This window comes from Schistocerca nitens, chromosome 12 (genome assembly GCF_023898315.1).
Source record: "Schistocerca nitens isolate TAMUIC-IGC-003100 chromosome 12, iqSchNite1.1, whole genome shotgun sequence".
Taxonomy (NCBI): domain Eukaryota; kingdom Metazoa; phylum Arthropoda; class Insecta; order Orthoptera; family Acrididae; genus Schistocerca; species Schistocerca nitens.
This window is the reverse complement of record NC_064625.1, coordinates 193,678,673-193,701,597: the sequence shown is the minus strand read 5'-3', so window position 1 is coordinate 193,701,597 and position 22,925 is coordinate 193,678,673. Positions and strand designations below refer to the sequence as shown.

The following is a 22,925-nucleotide window of genomic DNA, read 5'->3' as shown; positions in this document are numbered from 1 at the left end:
CACCTATGCAAAATACTCATTCCGAGCATTGGTGCTATAGCTGAATTCTCGTCGCAGAGAGAGAGATTGCTCCCGACATGTTGCAGTGTGCACACACTATTATTCGTGGGCACTGGTGCCATCAGACTTCCATCTGTTTGGGTGACTTAAGGATTCTCTACTTGGAACACACTTTGAAGATGATGGCAACATTATTCGTGCAGTGAAATCATGGCTAGAAGCACAGGACAAAAGCTTTTACCAACACATAATCAATATATATATATATATATATATAAAAACAAAGATTATGTGACTTACCGAACGAAAGCGCTGGCAGGTCGATAGACACACAAACAAACACACACACAAAATTCAAGCTTTTGCAACAAACTGTTGCCTCATCAGGAAAGAGGGGAAGGAGAGGGAAAGACGAAAGGATGTGGGTTTTAAGGGAGAGGATAAGGAGTCATTCCAATCCCAGGAGCGGAAAGACTTACCTTAGGGGGGAAAAAAGGACAGGTATACACTCGCACACACGCACATATCCATCCACACATATACAGACACAAGCAGACATATTTAAAGACAAAGGGTTTGGGCAGAGATGTCAGTCGAGGCGGAAGTGAAGAGGCAAAGATGATGTTGAATGACAGGTGAGGTATGCGTGGCGGCAACTTGAAATTAGCGGAGATTGAGGCCTGGTGGGTAACGGGAAGAGAGGATATATTGAAGAGCAAGTTCCCATCTCCGGAGTTCGGATAGGTTGGTGTTGGTGGGAAGTATCCAGATAACCCGGACGGTGTAACACTGTGCCAAGATGTGCTGGCCGTGAACCAAGGCATGTTTAGCCACAGGGTGATCCTCATTACCAACAAACACTGTCTGCCTGTGTCCATTCATGCGAATGGACAGTTTGTTGAAGGTCATTCCCACATAGAATGCATCACAGTGTAGGCAGGTCAGTTGGTAAATCACGTGGGTACTTTCACATGTGGCTCTGCCTTTGATCGTGTACACCTTCCGGGTTACAGGACTGGAGTAGGTGGTGGTGGGAGGGTGCATGGGACAGGTTTTACACCGGGGGCGGTTACAAGGATAGGAGCCAGAGGGTAGGGAAGGTGGTTTGGGGATTTCATAGGGATGAACTAACAGGTTACGAAGGTTAGGTGGACGGCGGAAAGACACTCTTGGTGGAGTGGGGAGGATTTCATGAAGGATGGATCTCATTTCAGGGCAGGATTTGAGGAAGTCGTATCCCTGCTGGAGAGCCACATTCAGAGTCTGGTCCAGTCCCGGAAAGTATCCTGTCACAAGTGGGGCACTTTTGTGGTTCTTCTGTGGGGGATTCTGGGTTCGAGGGGATGAGGAAGTGGCTCTGGTTATTTGCTTCTGTACCAGGTCGGGAGGGTAGTTGCGAGATGCGAAAGCTGTTCTCAGGTTGTTGGTGTAATGGTTCAAGGATTCCGGACTGGAGCAGATTTGTTTGCCACGAAGACCTAGGCTGTAGGGAAGGGACCGTTTGATGTGGAATGGGTGGCAGCTGTCATAATGCAGGTACTGTTGCTTGTTGGTGGGTTTGATGTGGACGGACGTGTGAAGCTGGCCATTGGACAGGTGGAGGTCAACGTCAGGGAAAGTGGCATGGTATTTGGAGTAGGACCAGGTGAATCTGATGGAACCAAAGGAATTGAGGTTGGAGAGGAAATTCTGAAGTTCTTCTTCATTATGAGTCCAGATCATGAAGATGCCATCAATAAATCTGTACCAAACTTCGGGTTGGCAGGCCTGGGTAACCAAGAAGGCTTCCTCTAAGTGACCCATGAATAGGTTGGCGTACGAGGGGGCCATCCTGGTACCCATGGCTGTTCCCTTTAATTGTTGGTATGTCTGGCCTTCAAAAGTGAAGAAGTTGTGGGTCAAGATGAAGCTGGCTAAGGTGATGAGGAAAGAGGTTTTAGGTACGGTGGCAGGTGATCGGCGAGAAAGGAAGTGCTCCATCGCAGCGAGGCCCTGGACGTGCGGAATATTTGTGTATAAGGAAGTGGCATCAATGGTTACAAGGATGGTTTCCGGGGGTAACAGATTGGGTAAGGATTCCAGGCGTTCGAGAAAGTGGTTGGTGTCTTTGATGAAGGATGGGAGACTGCATGTAATGGGTTGAAGGTGTTGATCTACGTAGGCAGAGATACGTTCTGTGGGGGCTTGGTAACCAGCTGCAATGGGGAGGCCGGGATGATTGGGTTTGTGGATTTTAGGAAGAAGGTAGAAGGTAGGGGTGCGGGGTGTCGGTGGGGTCAGGAGGTTGATGGAGTCAGGTGAAAGGTTTTGCAGGGGGCCTAAGGTTCTGAGGATTCCTTGAAGCTCCGCCTGGACATCGGGAATGGGGTTACCTTGGCAAACTTTGTATGTGGTGTTGTCTGAAAGCTGACGTAGTCCCTCAGCCACATACTCCCGACAATGAAGTACCACGGTCGTGGAACCCTTGTCCGCCGGAAGAATGACGATGGATCGGTCAGCCTTCAGATCACAGATAGCCTGGGCTTCAGCAGTGGTGATGTTGGGAGTAGGATTAAGATTTTTTAAGAAGACTTCCAGCCTTGCATCTCAATCCTTCTTAAAAAACTGATGCAAACATTGAAAAAATCGGTAAACTTGTTCGACACTTTCCTTGTCAACTCCTGTTAACTCAGACACTGCTCTGATTGAAAAAATCGGTAAACTTGTTCGACAAGATCGCCGTTTAACAATGTTTGCATCAGTTTTTGCTGACAATGGTCTGCCAGTGCGAGTGTCATCACTGGTGTCTTCGCGGCCATCTTTAAATCGTTTAAACAACTCAAACACTTGTGTTCGCGATAAACAATCTTCGCCGTACACTTGTTGTAACATTACAAACATTTCACTTGCAGATTTTCCTAGTTTAAAACAAAATTTGATGTTAACACGCTGTTCTTTCTGTACACTCAACATTTTCCGACGCACAGACAAAACGTCAACTACTTAAAACAGACGCCACGGGCAGACAAAGTGCAGGAGGCAGATGAAACTCGAGCAGTAGGCGGAGCGAGAGTCACGTGACAGGCCACGCGACTTTCAGCCTTATTGCATTCGTTTTATTGTTTCACCAGTACTAGTCCGGTTTTTTTCTAGCCACACCTCGTATGTATGGATGGATATGTGTGTGTGTGCGAATGTATACCTGTCCTTTTTTCCCCCTAAGGTAAGTCTTTCCGCTCCCGGGATTGGAATGACTCCTTACCCTCTCCCTTAAAACCCACATCCTTTCGTCTTTCCCTCTCCTTCCCTCTTTCCTGATGAGGCAACAGTTTGTTGCGAAAGCTTGAATTTTGTGTGTGTGTTTGTGTTTGTTTGTGTGTCTATCGACCTGCCAGCGCTTTCGTTTGGTAAGTCACATCATCTTTGTTTTTAGATATATATATATAGACACACACACACACACACACACACACCTCCATTGTGGCTGCATCTATGGTACGGTTATCTGTATCGCTGAGGCATGCAAGCCACCTCACCAATGGCAAGGTCCATGGTTCTTGGGAGGGCGGGGGGGGACAGCTATGGGTACCAGGATGGCCCCCTCGTGCGCCAACCTATTCATGGGTCGCTTAGAGGAAGCCTTCTTGGTTACCCAGGCCTGTAAACCCAAAGTTTGGTACAGATTTATTGATGACATCTTCATGATCTGGACTCACAGTGAAGAAGAACTTCAGAATTTCCTCTCCAACCTCAACTCCTTTGGTTCCATCAGATTCACCTGGTCCTACTCTGAATCCCATGCCACTTTCCTTGACGTTGACCTCCATCTGTCCAATGGCCAGCTTCACATGTCTGTCCACATCAAACCCACCAACAAGCAACAGTACCTCCATTATGACAGCTGCCACCCACTCCACATCACACGGTCCCTTCCCTACAGTCTAGATCTTCGTGGCAAACGAATCTGCTCCAGTCCGGAATCCCTGAACCATTACACCAAAAACCTGAAAACAGCTTTCGCATCCCCCAACTACCCTCCTGACCTGGTACAGAAGCAAATAACCAGAGCCACTTCCTCCTCCCTTCAAACCCAGAACCTCCCACAGAAGAACCACAAAAGTGCCCCACTTGTGACAGGATACTTTCCGGGACTGGATAAGACTCTGAATGTGGCTCTCCAGCAGGGATACGACTTCCTCAAATCCTGCCCTGAAATGAGATCCATCCTTCATGAAATCCTCCCCACTCCACCAAGAGTGTCTTTCCGCTGTCCACCTAACCTTTGTAACCTCTTAGTTCATCCCTATGAAATCCCCAAACCACCTTCCCTACCCTCTGGCTCCTACCCTTGTAACCGCCCCAATTGTAAAACCTGTCCCGTGCACCCTCCCACCACCACCTACTCCAGTCCTGTAACCCGGAAGGTGTACACGATCAAAGGCAGAGCCACATGTGAAAGCACCCACGTGATTTACCAACTGACGTGCCTACACTGTGAAGCTTCCTATGTGGGAATGACCGGCAACAAACTGTCCATTCGCATGAATGGACACAGGCAGACAGTGTTTGTAGGTAATGAGGATCAGCCTGTGGCTAAACATGACTTGGTGCACGGTCAGCACATCTTCGCACAGTGTTACACCGTCCGGGTTATCTGGATACTTTCCACTAACACCAACCCTTCAGAACTCCGGAGATGGGAACTTGCCCTTCAGTATATCCTCTCTTCTCGTTATCCGCCAGGCCTCAACCTCCGCTAATTTCAAGTTGCCGCCGCTCATACCTCACCTGTCTTTCAACAACATCTTTGCCTCTTTACTTCCGCCTCGACTGACATCTCTGCCCAAACTCTTTGCCTTTACAAATGTCTGCTTGTGTCTGTATATGTGTGGATGGATATGTGCGTGTGTGCGAGTGTATACCTGTCCTTTTTTCCCCCTAAGGTAAGTCTTTCCGCTCCTGGGATTGGAATGACTCCTTATCCTCTCCCTTAAAACCCACATCCTTTCGTCTTTCCCTCTCCTTCCCTCTTTCCTGATGAAGCAACCGTTTTTTGCGAAAGCTTGAATTTCGTGTGTATGTTTGTGTGTCTATCGACCTGCCGGCGCTTTTGTTTGGTAAGTCTCATCATCTTTGTTTTTAGATATATTTTTCCCATGTGGAATGTTTCCCTATATATATATATATATATATATATATATATATATATATATATATATATATATATATATATATATATATATATATATATATATATATATATATATATATATAAAGAAAGATGATGAGACTTACCAAACAAAAGCGCTGGCAGGTCGATAGACACACAAACAAACACAAATATACACACAAAATTCAAGCTTTTGCAACAAACTGTTGCCTCATCAGGAAAGAGGGAAGGAGAGGGAAAGACGAAAGGATGTGGGTTTTAAGGGAGAGGGTAAGGAGTCATTCCAATCCCGGGAGCGGAAAGACTTACCTTAGGGGGAAAAAAGGACAGGTATACACTCGCACACACACACATATCCATCCACACATACAGACACAAGCAGACATATTTAAAGACCGTTTCTTTAAATATGTCTGCTTGAGTCTGTATGTGTGGATGGATATGTGTGTGTGTGCGAGTGTATACCTGTCCTTTTTTCCCCCTAAGGTAAGTCTTTCCGCTCCCGGGATTGGAATGACTCCTTACCCTCTCCCTTAAAACCCACATCCTTTCGTCTTTCCCTCTCCTTCCCTCTTTCCTGATGAGGCAACAGTTTGTTGCGAAAGCTTGAATTTTGTGTGTATATTTGTGTTTGTTTGTGTGTCTATCGACCTGCCAGCGCTTTTGTTTGGTAAGTCTCATCATCTTTCTTTTTAGATATATTTTTTCCACGTGGAATGTTTCCCTCTGTTATATACACACACACACATCCATCTGCATGTATACTGACATGTGTAAATCTGCCTGTGTCTGTATATTTGCAGATGGATATGTGTGTGTACGCGAGTGTATACATGTCCTTTTTTTCCCCCAAGGTAAGTCTTTCCGCTCCCGGGATTGGAATGACTCCTTACCCTCTCCCTTAAAACCCACATCCTTTCATCTTTCCCTCTCTTCCCTCTTTCCTGATGAAGCAACCTTGGATTGCGAAATCTTGAAATTTGTGGGTGTGTTTTTTATTGTGTCTATCTACCAGCACTTTCTCGCTTGGTAAGTTACAGCATCTTTGTTTTTTATATATATTTTTAGTTGGAGGAAGGCCAATCATAAGACGGAAAGATACTGAGTACAACAAAACAACTGCAGTGTCAACTTAGTTGGACCTAATGTTTAACTTATTGGCTTTTATCGATTACATTGCTGCCCATTCAACCAAAGCCCATTGCGAGGCATTAAAGTAAAAAATGTGAAGTCACACAAACACAGAACAAGCCATGAGGAAGGCACACGCAAAGAGTTCAGAAAATGCAAGGTAAATAAATTTCATGTATGATACAATATTTAGACAAAAATTTAAAAGCAGTTTCAGAGGAGTGCATAGCTACTTGTACTAATACATACAGCTGTGTTTTTGACTACTGAAAACAAATATATCAGAATAAATAGGCCTACTGTCAATATGACGAAAGAGGAGTTTCAATATGAGCTGGGGTAGTCAGTGCAACCTGCATGATATTTTATGTAAATCTTGTTTTATTTTTGATATGCCAATGTATAACTTTCTTCATATTCCCGGAATAACACATTATGACTTGACACGATATACTGTACATACTATGAAGATGTATTGAGATGTATTTGCCTGAGATCAGTGATGACAACTAAGATTTGCCAAAAATGGTAGTCATAAATAAAATTATAATTAGCGATCTTGGAGGTTGTAGTTTTTACATCTGTATTTCAAAGTCGTATTTGCCACAGGGTGCACAAATAAACCATTTCAAGTCTTCAAAAAAACAAAAGGCAACCACATAGTACACTTAGAAAACACTGCTACTGTAATGGGAAATACAATGAGGATGATACTGCACGCATGCACCAAAGATTAACTGCCAATAGCTGTGGAGTGTGAAGCCTAAAGAGTTGAGTGTGATATCTCTGGTATCTGCAGACAGATCAGTGTGGCCACAGACTTTGTTTGCATAACAGCTGTTATTTTGTTTTGCTAGAAAAATTATAAGGGTAATAAAAGAGCAAGGAATTGTCAAAGTTTCACATGAAACAGAAAAACTGCTACCAAAACCTATCTTTTACTAAAAGAAATGTAATGTCAAAGACTGTTTATTGTGTACCCGAGCCTTTACACAATTCCAGCATTTCCAAGATCGCCGAGAAGACACTGAAGATCACCGAGTCCCAGGAGGCCCTCCAGCATCAATAAATAGATGAAAATACCAAAATATTTGGTAATGTGATTTGGCAGAGTACTCAGTTGATTGCTGAAACTTTAGAAACTGTCAAAGAATGCATACGGCATATTTTACATTAAGAATTAGCACGAGAAAAGCATGTGCGAAACTGGTGCTGAAAATTCTTACAAAAGAAAATAAAGCTTGGGAAAATGTTTGTACTGATTCTTTGAATAACATTGAAAATTATCCTAATTTCTTGGAAAGAGTGATAATATGTGGTGAATATTAGTTTGTCATTTATGATCCAGAAACTAAGTGCCAATCCTGAGAGCAAAAAAAGCTCAAGTGAGCAAATCAAGATTCAAAGTGATTTAAGAGGTTTCCAGCAAAGAACAGCATCCCAGTGTTACACCAACACCTTATTCACCCGAAGTAGTACCATGCGACTTATCTCTTCATTCGAGGTCAAATCTGCATTAAAAGAAATAAAATTTCAGTTCACTGAAGCACCTGAGAGAAAACACGACACATGTTATCGAGGAAGTCACACAGTAAAACTTTCAGCACTGTTCCCAGCAACGGAAAATTTTCATGGAGTTAGAGGGTTAGAGGAGGGGAGTATATTGAGGGTAGCAATAACCAAACATGTATGTTTTTTAAATAAAATGTTTTATAGCAATAGTCCCATTATTTTATAGCCACATCCCATATTTCATCATATTCAGAGCACTTCGTGGCCTATGTGGAGCTTATTAAACACTCAACACGTTTCTGGAACCTGTTAACTGCTCGGAGTTGAATTGTGTACGCTATTTTTCGCAGTCTATGCTTTATGCCGTCTCTAGTCAGCAACCGTAATTTCAGCACCTATGGTGGAGTAGAGGGGTACCCGATACAGTTGCATCTGCTGGATCCACCTTTACATTTGGTTCTCTCTTGTCCTTTTTCTTCTTTAATCATTACTGTCATTCAAGTATTTATCTCTGACTGGGGTGAAGAACGAGCAAATTGTTCCACTTCCCACAGCCTGCTGCTCCATCAACCAGAGGCTCGAGTCAAGATGCGAGGCAGAGTTAATCTTCCGGGTGGGCCCAGAGGAAGGTAACTCTTAGTTGGTGACGGTTAGCTATGAGAAGAATTTAGCAGGAACAGAGAGAGGAGGAAATGTTGTCTCAGTCCCAAACAGATGTATTTGGATGGCCACCGGTGCCCAACAATGGCACGGATGTGGATGTCTTCAGCCCAACTGTAGGCAGCGGCTCAATCGCCTAGTTTGCAAAGTTTGCCACTGTGTGAACTGAATATAGGTATTTGCACTTTTTATACGCTCCAAAATATGAGCGACAGTCGAGATCGTGAACTACAGTACATTTCTTTCCCTTTTTAAAATGTGTCAAATTGTAGATCGAAGAGATTGTTGCTCTTTGCTGACTTTAAATATTAGTGGTCAATCTTGAGGAGCATTCTCGTGCAGTTGCTGACTGCGTTACACACAGATGGGATCATTTGCAATAAATGGAGAAACGTCACACAGAGATAGAATGTACACCTTTTCATCACAGTGGTAAATCATTACTTTCTCCTTTTGGGATACAAGTCTCCTTTGAAACTCAAAATAAAGCATGTAAATGTTTAATGCAAAGGAGTACACTTCAACAGGTATCAGACTCTCCAATGCATATTGCGGCAAGGTAACGGTAAGTTCAATTTGTGATTAATCATTATAGATCATTAATTGGTATAGATTCACAAAATTGATTTCTGTATACTCAAACTATTTTAACAGTTCTATATGTATCAAGAGTTTAGTGATAGGAGATGATGTAACATAGTTGTAGTATGGCTAGTAGTGTGTAAAGTTGTGGCTGAGCAAGCAGAGTGGTAAGTTGTGCTGGTGTGCAGTAACACAGTTACATGTTACAGTGGCCTGTCAAGAAAATGTAAATAAATGGAAGAATGAATTTGGATGTCGAAATTAATTAAAAGCTGACCAGGTCTCCACACTGTACGCAAAACAGCAAAAATCTAGGCAATTAATGACACGACTACGATCGACAATTGTCGAGAGAATGGATCCGGAAAGGTAAGTACAATACGTATTGCACTTCATCTTCCTGAATAATTTCACACACATTGCAACACACTCACGATCATGGAGTAAACTGCAATTACATTTAAATTCTGTACAAATTCAGTACTCGAGAAATAGACGAGCAGGAACATTACGAGCAATAGTATCTACTGTTTGTTATACAGGGTTATTCAAAAGGATTTTTGTGGTTTCAGAAGACGACTGTGCAAAAGCTACAAGACATACAGAAAGCAGACACCGCTCAGAGTGCACAGCGTATCTCTAAGTTTCCATCCGTAATTCACCCCACGGTGTATACGCAGACTGCACCTCTAGGGAGACAGTGTGTCAGAACACGGTGTATAATGGAGTGCCCTCAAATTTGCTAAATGTGATTAATCTGTGATGTTTCAGCAACAGTTTCACGCTAAGTACGAGGTAAAAGATCTGGTACAAAACAACACGCTGGTCGTATAACACATTCCGTGAGAATAGCTGCTTAGGTGTTGTAAAGAAAAAAGTTTGCTGTAACCGTAACGGGCTGTGAGTTTTAGTTTTTTGAGGGTTTGCAGCACCGAGTGGTAGAGGGGAATCCCCCGACCGGAGCGAGCATCGTAGGAACACTTTATACGAGACACACGGCAGAAACGGTGTGCGAGACGGATCACAAAATAGCTGACATAGCAGCACGAGAAAAACTGGGTCAATAGCACCCGCAAGTTTCTCGAGTGACTCGAATCGAGTCGGAAGGTGAGGATTTTCTCAGCTCTACTGTGACCGGAGATGAAATGCGGGTGGCTCATTCCACGTCTGTGACAAAAAGACAGTCGTCACAGTGGCGACATTCCAACTCCCCGTCTGCCAAAAAATTTAAAATTACAATTTTGGGTTAAAAAAAATTGTGGCTTCAGTGTTTTGGGACCGAACAGGCATCATTTTGGTCGAATTTGTGCCTCAAAAAGAGCATTCAAAACAAAAGGAGGGGAATGCTGACTAGAGGATTGTGCTTGTCGCACATCAACCCCCGCCCTCACGCGGCCTCGACCACCGAGACGAGACACTACTGAACTTGTGCGGTTGCAATGCTTCGAACCATCTCCCGTATTCTCCCGACTTGGCACCTTCAGATCATCGTCGATGGGCAGGTGCAGAGAGAGTTTCTGATGTATGGGAAACAGCTGGCAGGACGGTCATTTGAGGAAGCCATTAAGAAGCTTGAGCCACAGTTCACTAGATGCACTGAATGGGATGGTGATTATGTGGAAAAATAGCTAATAAGTGCATCAACAATATCCTGTACTTTTTCAAATACACTTTTTCTAAAAAATATAAAAATCTAGTACGCTTACTATCTGAATACGCCCTGTAAATATGGCTATAGGGTGAATATTTATAGGTTTTCTTTTCATTTTTTATTGTTTTTTGTTTTAAATACACAGATACGAGAGCAATTCATACCCACCACTTTTTACACATTAAATAACAGAAATTCTTCTGCGGAATAAAAGGAGTTGTCGAGGAGTAACTTTTTCAGTAGTCTGTTTTAAAGTTTTACTTTGCTGTCTGTCAGACTAGCAAAGCATGCAAGTGCTGCCTATCTGGGACACTAACCTTCGTTCTGACTATTTCGATGACTTGCAGTGGCTACTGAAGGAAGAAGTTGGTTTTCAGGGACGTAACTGAAAAGGTGAATTGCCACAATGTTTGAGTTTGGGGCACAGAACATCCACACTAGATAGTGGGTATGTGGGTATTTGTGGGAGAGGGGAGCTCAACGGCGAGGTTATCGGCACACGTATGAAAATGAGTGAAAACGCACGTTGTTAAATGTAGAAAACGTGATAAAAGAGGTAAGAAGAAATCTGAGACAAAGTTGCACTCACTCTATCAAGCTCACCCACAATCAACCACACCATCATACTTGTGCACACACTGCAATGTAGCGTTAAAATGGTCATACGTTCTAAAACTGACGAGACTGTGGAACACGTTCGTGATTCGTCTAAAGTCTGTGTCTTTTGTTCAGTGTCCTCTTCAAAACTTACGGACCATTTTTCTTTGCTGAGAACACTATGACTGGTTTTGTGTATCCCACTGCAGCTATTGCTTATGTCAAAATTACAACAAGACAGTGGAGAGTTTATTTTGCAACAAGACTGTGCTCCATCACACTTTCTTTCAGACTTTCATTACCACTTTAGTGCCTTACTGCCTCACTGTTTGACTGAACATGCCAAATATTGTGACTGTCCTCCCCTTCAGTGGCTCCCACGATCAACTGACTCAACTTCACACGATTTTTTCTAATGGTGTTATGTCAATGATCATATGTTTCAGCCTCAACTGCCACTTAATTTGTAAGAGTAGCACGGTCAAATAACTACTGCAGTCACCGATATCGACAACAAAAAGTCAGGATGTGAACGGTAAGTTTGGCACAGTGCTACGGTGCGCCATCCACAACTCGCACGACAACTACGCCGCACAGGTGAGGTACGGCGTCGCTCACGCACGCGGCCGTGACATCTCCGGAAGCATCAGTTACTGTCACGTCACCAGGAGGAGTACGGGGAGCGAGGAGCCTCACCGACTGTAGCCAGAGGCCCTGCAGTACCACACAGCCAAGACCCTGCCAGTCACGTGTGCAGAGAGGGTGGCACGTCTCTCCCCTCGATAGCTCTCGTCGGTGTGCCGGCAAAGTAGACGACGGTCCGAAGTGAAGCGTCATTTGTAGTGCTGTCCGTGTAGGTTGTTTATTTTCTGTCCGACTCTCGGGCACTAGCCAGAGTCCAGATTGTTTGCGTACGTGGAAGGTAGTTCTCTGCATAAATTTTGTTCTCAGTGTACCCTCCTAAAAGGAATAAAGAATCGTTGTGAACTTCTACCTGGTGTAGTTGTTAAAACCCAATTTAGGAACATTTTAGACACTTGCCGTGCCACAGTAATGGTAGCCACAGGTGAGCACCTGTTAATGTGAGTTAAAAACTTGGAGAAATCTACCGACAGGTGTCTATTTTCTGTACGTCTCTCAGTCTGTGCGTGGTCTTCTTCCGAAACTCTGAGGTACTTACGAATAACCTCGTATATAGGCTACTGTGAGCCACGGCATTCGCCGGGGACATTTTGTCGTTCCGAGTTTGTGTATCGTTCTTCATCTGTTTACGAGGAGGGGAGAGAGTGAAGGCTCTTGTGAGCTGCTGGGAATATTACCGAATCCTTCACAGGAGGGCAATGCCTGTGACTGAGCAGGAATCACTACTTTAAATCGAGACGGAGCCACTTCCCAATTTGTCGATTCAGGTTACTTCCCAAATTTGTTCTCAATATACTCAACAAAAAAACAACAGTTTTGTGGTCACAACTGATTACTCTTCATCAGTTCGTGTACAAACTAGGTACTGAGGGAACTGTTCCTCACCATTTATTTTGTAACTACTTTTGCGACAGCACTTTTCAGAACATGAGCAGCTCTTACCTTCTAGATCCTCGTCACTATCTTCAGACTCGGCAACTGCACTTATTCGGTAATCACGGAAGTCCCCTTGTGGCTCTCCCAGTGTTGCCATATCTCTGAAACAGTAATTTCCTTGTTGAGGCAGTGGTTAAACTTATGTATATCAAAAGTTAACTGAGAGTTGCACATTTCATAACTGAGAATCACTACGAAGGCAAGGCAAGGGAGGAAAAAGTCACATAAACAGTCAAATTTAATTAAAATTATAAGGGAACTCATACTTACAGGATTTTAAGGTCAGTGCACTAAACAAATAACATGCAATCCTCACAAAAACTTGGAGAAATCCCTTTCGAATATTAGAAGATTTCCATGTGCTGTTAAATACAGAACATTTCTACCACACTAAAAAATTAACTGGTAGCTGTGTCCAAACGTAGTTAGTTCAAACATCACTACTAGCACCTTGCAACTTTTTTATTTACTTTTATTAAAAATCCACATTAATTATGAGATATGGTGGTCCTTTCTGCTCATCTTTTGCAATTATTGTAATCTAGTCGGTGCATTTTAAAATTTCGAAAAAAATATTTATCATTTTCTATGAATTCCTGATTCCATAAATGTATTAAATTTTTTTTAAACATAACCCAAAAATTTAAGCCTTGCTAGTATGTGACACTTTCCTCAGTGAATGTCATGTTCAATATTTTCAGGTTCAGCACCTTACTGGCACATCAAAAGGTATCTAAAAAGCATATCACGAGTAAAAGTCAACAACAGTTAACGAAACTGGCATTTTTTAAAATTTCTTTTAACACGGCCATTAAATAGACCCCCAGCCCCCACTCAGTAGCACACATCACTGAAAGTGTGTGAAAGATATTTTCATGTTCTGCGCCCAACTAACATATCAGCACCTCTTTAAAAAGTATTATGTAAATATAAGTCAACAACAATTAATGATTCATTCTCTCTCTCTCTCTCTCTCTCTCTCTCCCTCTCCCTCTCCCCCCCCTAATCCCCACCCCAGCAATGTGGATTATGGAAAATGTGTTGCTATTGCTACGGTTCCAACTCTAGAAATAAAAAAAGTATATTTTCTATTTGACGTTCCACATTTTTGTGCCAAATATTAATCTATTGTGAATACTCACATTTCACGCGATTAGTAATGTATTTTATATCGAAAAATTATGATTCAATTTTTTAAAATTAACAATTCAATCTGGTAATAAATAAAGAATTTAGTACAATTAAATAAAAATGTTTGCTATTTGTGAGAACCAAACAAGAGTTTACGGTTATAAGGCTTGTCTGCTACATTCTGAGCTACCAGTGGCTTTATCAACAACCTCGATATGTTTTGTACTTAATGTCACTAGTTATTCTAATCTTCAATGGCTATTTAGAGGTTTTGTGAGCATTAAATCATCCCACTTCATAAAACAGATGTACAGCTACAGCAACAGAGCTTCAAATTCTGTATGTATGAAGAAAATCAAAGGAGGCCAGTTCATAAGATCCCTTGTCAGCCAAAGAGTAACACAGTTTAAACATGAGACAAAACGGAAAAATAAGTCTTGTAAACATTTACCACATGTTTTGAATTTACACAGTGGAAACAACATTCATGTTTTGTGGATAGAATTAGTTGCAATTTAAAGATTACAGCAATATCACTGTTGTGGTCTTCAGACCAAAAACTGGTTTGATGCAGTTCTCCACGTTACTTTACCATACGTGCAAGCCTCTTTCATTTCCAAGTAAGTACTGCAACCAACATCCTTTTCAATCTGATTGCTGAACTCATTTCTTGGTCTCTCTCTAAAATTTTTAACCAATACCAAGCTGGTGAACCCTTTATATTTCAGAATGTGTCCTGTCAGCCAATCCATTCTTTTAGTCAACATATGCCACAATTTCTTTTCTCCCCAATTCTATCCAGTACTTCCTCATTCATTAAATGTGCACATTTAAAAAGCTTCTATATTCTCCTTGTCTAAACTGTTTATCATCCATGTTTCACGTGGCTACACTCCATACAAATACTTCCATAAAAAGACTTCCTGACACTTAAATCCGTACTTGATGTTAACAAATTTCTCTTCTTCAGAAACGCTTTCCTTGCCATTGCCAGTCTACATTTTATATCCTCTCTACTTCGACCATCATCAGTTATTTTGCTCTCCAAATAGCAAAACTACTTTACTACTTTAAGTGTCTCATTTCCTAATCTAATTACCTCAACATCACCCGACTTAGTTCGACTACATTCCATTATCCTTGATTTGCTTTTGTTGATGTTCATCTTATATACTCCTTTCCAGACCCTGTCCATTCCGTTCAACTGCTCTTCCAAGTCCTTTGCTGTCTCTGAAAGAATTACAATGTCATCGGCAAACCTCAAAGTTTTTATTTCTCCTCCATGGATTTTAAATACCTACTCCAAACTTTTCTTTTGTTTCCTTTACTGTTTGCTCAATGTACAGATTGAATAACACTGGAGATGGGCTACAACTCCGTCTCACTCCCTTCTCAACCACTGCTTCCCTTTCATGCCCCTCGATTCTTGTAACTGCCATCTGGTTTCTGTATAAATTGTAAACAGCCTTTTGCTCCCTGTATTTTATCCCTGCCACCTTCAGAATTTCAAACTATGTGTTCCAGTCAACATTGTCAAAAGCTTCCTCCAAATTAAAACTGTAAACAAAGGTTTCCATAACTTACCTTCTAAGGTAAGTCTTATAGCGTGAGTATCGTCTCACACATCCCTACATTTCTGCCAAATCCACTGATCTTCCCTGAGATCAGCTTCCACCAGTTTTTCCATCCTTCCGTAAATAATTTGTGCTAGTAATGTGCAACTATGACTTATTAAACTGATAGTTTGGAATATTCACATCTGTCAGCACCTGCTTTCTTTAGAAATGGAATTATATATTCTTGAAATAAGATGATATTTTGCCTGTCTCATACATCTTGCACACCAAGTGGAATAAATCTGTTACGGCTGGCTCTCCCGACGATATCAATAGTTCTGTGGAAATGTCATTTACACCAGGGGCTTTGTTTTGATTTAGGTCTTTCAGTGCTTTACCAAATTCTTCACCCAATATTACATGTCCTATCTCATTTTCATTTACACCCCCTTCTCCTACCTTCAAGTTCACTTCCCTTTTTCAGATTGTCTTTATACTCGTTCCATCTTTCAGCTTCCCTTTCTCTGCTTAGTACTGGTTTTTGATTAATATCAAATGCACACTTAATAAACCACAAGGCGTAATAGGCAGTCAAGTAGCTTCTGCTAATGGATTTGACCTCGGTTCATTACAGCAGCTAGCACTTCCACATAAGCAGGAGATCAGAAACTGTTTCGATTATTCTCAGCGGTTGTCATTTCCGAAAGATGAAGGAAGAGACTAAATAGGGTAGGTCACTTCCAATACGTCTGACCAACTGTGGCGAGTACTGGAAAGTAGTTTCTGCACTGTTCCTCAATCTAACCCTCATCTCGGAATCTGTATTCCGAGGTAAGGGCAAGATTAAGGAGTGATGGAAAAAATACTTTGAGAATGTCCTGAATGAAAAAAAGAAAGCTGGAGTAGATTTACTGTGGGGCTTGGTGAGACAAGTCTATAAAGAAGAGAGTATCACATATGACTGCAGGAGGAGGAGATTAGTGTTTAACGTCCCGTCAGCAACGAGGTCATTAGAGACGGAGCACGAGCTCGGATTAGGGAAGGAAATCGGCTGTGCCCTTTCAAAGGAACCACCCCAGCATTTGTCTAAAGTGATCTAGGGAAACCACGGACACCTAAATCGAGATGGCCGGATGGTGACCCCCCACCCCCATATGAATGGAGAGTGTTAACAGTGCCCATATATGTATAGAAAGGCAATCTGCAAGACAGTGGTAAGGATGAGTTGCTGTGATGTTGAATGTGTCAACTAACACTGCCCAATGTTTCTCAAATTAGGTACAAGCATATCTGTAATAAGATCATTTCGCAGACCTAGATAGAATTTTAAAAGAGTCGACAGGTCTGCATTTTTTTGAAAATCTGGAAAAATGTGTGGGATGGATCCCACCAATAAGCACAAACTATAAGAGGTTCACTGGGGCTATACTATCCACAGCAAATAAATGTATCCCAAGGGGCTTCTGAAAGGAATACATACCTGGAAGACATAAAACTTTGATACTCTGTACCAACAGTTTTGCGACAACAGTGACTGTGCATTAGTTGACGAACCTCTGCACAGTATTGACACAGCTCGTCATAAGCAGTGGGCTGAAACAGCTGAGACCTCAGGCTTCTGCACCTCGAGCAGAAAAGCCCGGTTCCTGCTGAGAAAGTTTGGAGGTACCGACCCGTCAGACTAGACCCGAGCAAGTAGCAAATAACACTGTCACCACCTCTAGAACTCCTAAGACCCAAAACATACAATTGAGGTCAAAAAGGAATTGAAGGCTCTCAAACTAGCCTGTAAACTTGAGTCAGACTAAAGGCAACTGGATTTGATGGCATCTGTTCAAAATTCCAATTCCACAGTGGGAATAATGTAAAAATTTTGCTAGCAGCATTCTTTAGTGGTACCCTCCAAGCTGGTAACATACCACACAATTTGAAAAGAACAAAAATTATAGCCATCTTAAAACCAAGTAAACCAAACGACAAATGCAATGTTACCGACCCACTGCTTTACTTAGCACAGTATGTGAACTTTTGGAAAGAATATTGCATAACGGAATCAGCTGCAAAATTTTCCAAAACCTGCCTGTCGAACAAGCGGGATTTCACCCAAACCACAGCTGCACTGACCAGATTGTCTCACTGACAATTTGTACTGAAGCAGGATTCCAAAAAAAAAAAAAAAAAAAAAAAGACTTCAACTCTGTTTATAGCTATTACAGAGGCCTACAACACTGTGTGGAGACAAGGGGTTATATTCAAACTTTTAAGGAGTCATGCCATGCCTTAAAATTGGAAACTCATCAATGCTATGTTAAGCAATTGTAGCTTCCAAGTTCTAATGGGTGACAAAATGAGCCCTCTACTGAAGCTTAATAATGGCCTTCCACAAGGATCAGTGCTAGCCCCTCTTCTGTTTTTTCCTTTATAAAGCAGACATGTCTAAGAAGCATCAAGGAAATTTGGATATGCTGACACCTGGGCTCTTGCTGCGACCCACAAACACCCGGGCATTACTGAGTCTGTCCTGACTGAAGACCTACGAATTGCTGGCAGATACTTCCATAACTGGAGACTACAACCAAGTGCTGCCAAAACAGAAGTCACCAGCCTCCACCATAACAAGCTCACAAACAAGGAAATAAAGGTATATTTTGAAGAGAAACAGCTGTGCCATAACAAAAGTCCACATTACCTAGTGATCACTCATGACAGGACGCTCAGCTTCAAAGAGCACTTGCTGGAAACTGCTGTTAGGATGAAGTCAAGAAGCAACATCTTGCAGAAACTTTGTGGCACGACATGGGGATAATTAGCTCAAACATTACGGACATCTACTCTCGGACTGATGTACCCTGTGGCAGAACGCTGCACTGCAGACCACACTCGTCGATACGCAGCTCAACCGGACTGTGCGCATCATCATAGGAACGTAAGAAATACTTCAAGTTTCTGGCTGCCTATTCTCCCCAACTTTTGCACTGTGAAGCTGCTCTCGAGCAGGAGTTTGCAAAAATAGCTGATGATCCTTATCTCCCCATACACAGGGACATTTCTGTAATCAGTAAAAGCAGAATTCACTCCCATCACCCACCTCTACAAGGTGCAAAATCTCTGATGGACAACGGAGCAACAACAGTGGACTGATGGACAGAAATGTGGCAGAACAACGTTATACCAGAACAGCTGAAGATGTCCCGCATCTCGACCGGGCCACTAGGGTTTTGAAGATGGTCACAAGATATTGTCTGCACTCAATAGAATAAGGACAAATAGTGAAAGACGTGCTCACTCCGTGTACAAACGGGGATTGTGGTGCAGAACAACAAACGGCTTAGCACATAATATAAACATGCCCAAATTGACACTTTCCTATCTGGAGGAGCTCCTGTTAGCAACTAAGGCATCAACTGTGTGTGTTCAGCAGTTGGACATAAGCCTGACCTGTTCTTTGTAAATACTTGAATGTAAATTTAATCACCTTATAATCATGACTTTTTTGTACGTCAAATACCTGTATATGTATTGTTAAAGAAAAAAAAAATGTTTCCTTGTGCGACATGAGCCTAGCCATACGATAAATAAATAAACCACCATAGTACACTTTCTCAGTGAAATAAGTATGTCTACACTATGACCATTTACACAATCATCTTAAGCTATGTTATTTTTCTTCTTCATACAGTGATCTATGTCACATCTCTCCCTCAAACAAAATGCCTCCCCCCCCTCCCCCCCCACACACACACCCACGCACACGCATGAGCCCCCCACCCCCCATATACACACACAAAACCACCACCACCATTCATGAATTCTTTTACTGAGAACTAGGAGTTAAGCAAACCGAAGTCATTCGTGTTTGAGGTAAGTTTTACTATCTATAAAAACCTTTACATGCTGGGTAGGTTATCAACGTGCTATTAGCTACCAAGGAAAATTGAAAGCTTATTATTTCCATTAGCCACAAATCTGTTACGGTGTCTTAATAGGAGCAGAGATGTATTCCTAGGTGGTGGATAGGGGGGTCGTCACCAGCGTGCTGGTGGACTTGAGCGAAATAAAATAGCTCTCGCGGACCAAACACATGTCCCATCAATCTCATTTTTCACCATTCATAATTCACCCATCACCTTTCCAGATCACATCTGGAATTGTAAACCCTGACCTTGGTCAGACACTTGATCACTGATCAGATAATCAAACAAATATGAGGAGTCTTCTATTGAAAGAATCCACTGGTTTGGACAGTCATGCCGAGATTATCCGGGCGAAGACACCATTCGGATACGGTGGGGTGTCACGGAGGACAAAGGCGAGTCGAAGCGCCTAGTGATGCACTGAATGAACACACAGGCACGCAACATATTCCACATAAGAAGGTGCTAAAATTTAACAAACCAGGAAGATTTTCATATTTTGCAACAGTAAATATTAATTCTTTAAGGAAAGTCAGTAAATTGAAACATTTAACAGATGTCTTAGATCAACAGAACACAGTTATCACAGCCCTTCAAGAGTTACACAATACTGACCGGGACACGATTGAATCAGGAGGATATTGACTTTATAAGGGACCACCAGGAGAAAGGGTAATAGAAAATCTTCCCGAATTCGGTGTGGGTTTCTTGGTACACAATAGAATATTGGAGTCCATTGAGGATTTTTCATCCAATTTCTCAAGAATGGCATTGTTAACAATTAAGGTGGAAAACAAAAGATACACACTGATAAATATTCATGCTCCAACTAATGTTAAAAATAGAACGGACAAGGATGGAACAGAAAAATTCTGGGATGAACTTGATCAACTATTAAGGACCATACTGGAAACTAACATTAAAATTTGGCTTAGACACTGTAATGTGAAGATAGGACGAAAGAAGAAATTCTGAGGTGTGGTGGGACGATGACCAGTGCATAAACTTACAAACAAGAATGGGGAACAGTTAACTGAATTTTGTACTACAATTGGATTGGTTTAAGAGAAGGCCACATAAGTTAATGACACGGAAATGTCCTGACGTCAAGCTAGGAGAGTTCCAGATAGATCATGTGGCCACGGATCAGAAATTCCATAAAGAAATCTATAATGTTAAAGTGCTGCGTGGCATCAATGTTGATTCAGACCGCTACATTTCAAAAATTAAATCAAACTGACATCTAAAAGAAAAAAAACAAACCTCAAAAGTTAGATACAAAGAGAACATATGACCCTAGTTATATTATTAATAATCAGATATATTACAAGAGATCAAGAGTACCTTTAAGTGACAATCTAGAAGCCACTGTCAATCGATTAAAAGCTTTGGCTGAAGAAGTAGCTCCTGTACGGAAATGCAAGAAACATGCTTGGTGGAATGAGGAATGCGATGTAGCGATTCAACGTAGACATAAGGCCTGGTTAAATGACAAACAAAAGAGAACTGAAAGCTGCAGGGAGGAATTGATAAATGCTAGACGATCAACCGCCAAAGAAATTAGAAGGGTCATAAGGCAATTTCATAAGGACTCACTAAAATCTATCGACGATGCCTTCAATCGCCACAAGACATGAGATTACTATCAGATATTCAAACAGTACCAGTCGAAATACACTCCACCTACTCTTATGATGAAAGATATAAACAGAAAAGTAGCACATAACAATTATGACAGTTCAATTATACGGGCTAAATATTTCAAACCGTTACTAAATAGCGCGGAACCTGAACATCATTTGGAATTTGACCCCTAACCAAGAAACAAAACGCATTTAGAAAAAGTTATACAACCATAGCCAGATGAAGTACAAGCAGCGATTAACTCACTTCGGAATTATAAAGCAGCAGGTGAGAACCAACTAGTGGCAGAACTTTGGAAATATGCAAATGTACAAATTATTCTGAACTTACACAAACATCTTACTGACATTTGGAATACTGAGAAGCTACTAGAGGAATGGAATGCTGCAATAATCCATCCACTACACAAAAAAGGAGATAGATTGGATCCAAATAATTATAGAGGTATATCCCTGCTGGATATTACTTATAATTTTTTTCCAACGTTCTGTATTTCAGGGTTCATGAACAGCTCGATGGTGAACTAGGCGAATATCAAGGAGGCTTTCGTCCAGGACGAAGCTGTCCTGATCAAATTATTAGTCTCAAATGGATAATGAAATATCAAAGGGTCAGGACAAGAAACTAGTGATCACGTTTGTCGATTTAAAAAAAGCCTACAATAGTATCCATCGTGAATCTCTACTGTCAATTCTTAACCAATTTGATTTACATCAGAAACTTGTCAACCTCGTTGCAGTCCCCCTTCGAAATACTAAAGCTAGAGTAAGGTTCAGAAATGAATTCTCTGAACCTTTTGAGATTCATACTGGCCTTCGACAAGGCGATGGATTGTCTTCGTTATTGTTCAATTTTGAGCTGTAAAAAATAATGCGTCAACGGAACAAGATATGTCCACCATCTGTTAAGATTGGAAGAAAGATTCAACTTGCATTTGCAGATGATTTGGCGATGTTGGCAAATAATATTGATGAAGCAAAGGTTCAGATAGAACAACTAGAGTGATTAGCGGTAAAGGTCGGATTGCAGATTTCGTTTGAGAAAATAGAAATGATGCCCAGCTTCCCAGTTGACACATCCCATATCATACTCCATAACGATCAAAAAATTAAGGTAGTACAAAAGTTTAAAGATCTTGGTGAGATTATTATCTGGAATGTTAATGAAAGAGCATCAATAGATAGTAGAACATTTCAACTTCAGCGAGTGCAGAGAACCACGTGGCCAACCTACAAAAAACGAACTCTCTCAATAAATGCTAAATTTCGACATTACTCCTCCGTTGTTAAACCGGAAGCAACATATGCAAGTGAAACATTATTCGTACTAAATACTCGAGCAACAACTAACAAATTGCAGAAAGTTGATAGAAGAATACTCCAAACAATTATCAGTAAGAAACACCAAGTTAATGGGCAGTGGAGACTTTTGCCCAATTCAGTAGTGTATAAAGAAAGTGAATCCGTTATCGATACAATGCGGAAAAGAAGGATTGCATTTTTCGGCCACATATCTCGCCTACCAAATACTAGAATCCTCAAACAACTTTTTGACTACTTCTGGAACAGTAAAACCAAAAACATCTGGCTTAAAGAAGTACAAAGTGAACTGGATGAACTGAACATCACCACACACCAAATTCAACAAAGAGAAGAGAAACTGCTTCTGAAGAACAAATACACACGGCTGACATTCAAACTGTCAGAACGCAAGTAGTAAGTCGTATCTGCAGAAGAACGAGCAGCCAGATCACAGCGAACGAAGAAGTTTTGGGAAACGAAGAAATTGCTGACTGCTAAGACTTAAACTTCATTATTGTA

General features: G+C 41.6%; 1 protein-coding gene across 2 annotated transcripts in view; it reads right to left on the bottom strand.

Annotated features, from left to right (window-relative positions):
- Positions 1 to 22,925, bottom strand: part of LOC126214860 (uncharacterized) — a 147,827-nt gene that overhangs the window by 96,735 nt on the left and 28,167 nt on the right. For both annotated transcript variants that reach the window (XM_049941496.1, XM_049941497.1), the window contains exon 2: positions 12,867 to 12,961. In XM_049941496.1, the coding sequence (XP_049797453.1) occupies positions 12,867 to 12,957 (91 nt within the window). In that variant the 5' untranslated portion in view covers positions 12,958 to 12,961. The remainder of the gene's footprint in view (positions 1 to 12,866; positions 12,962 to 22,925) is intronic.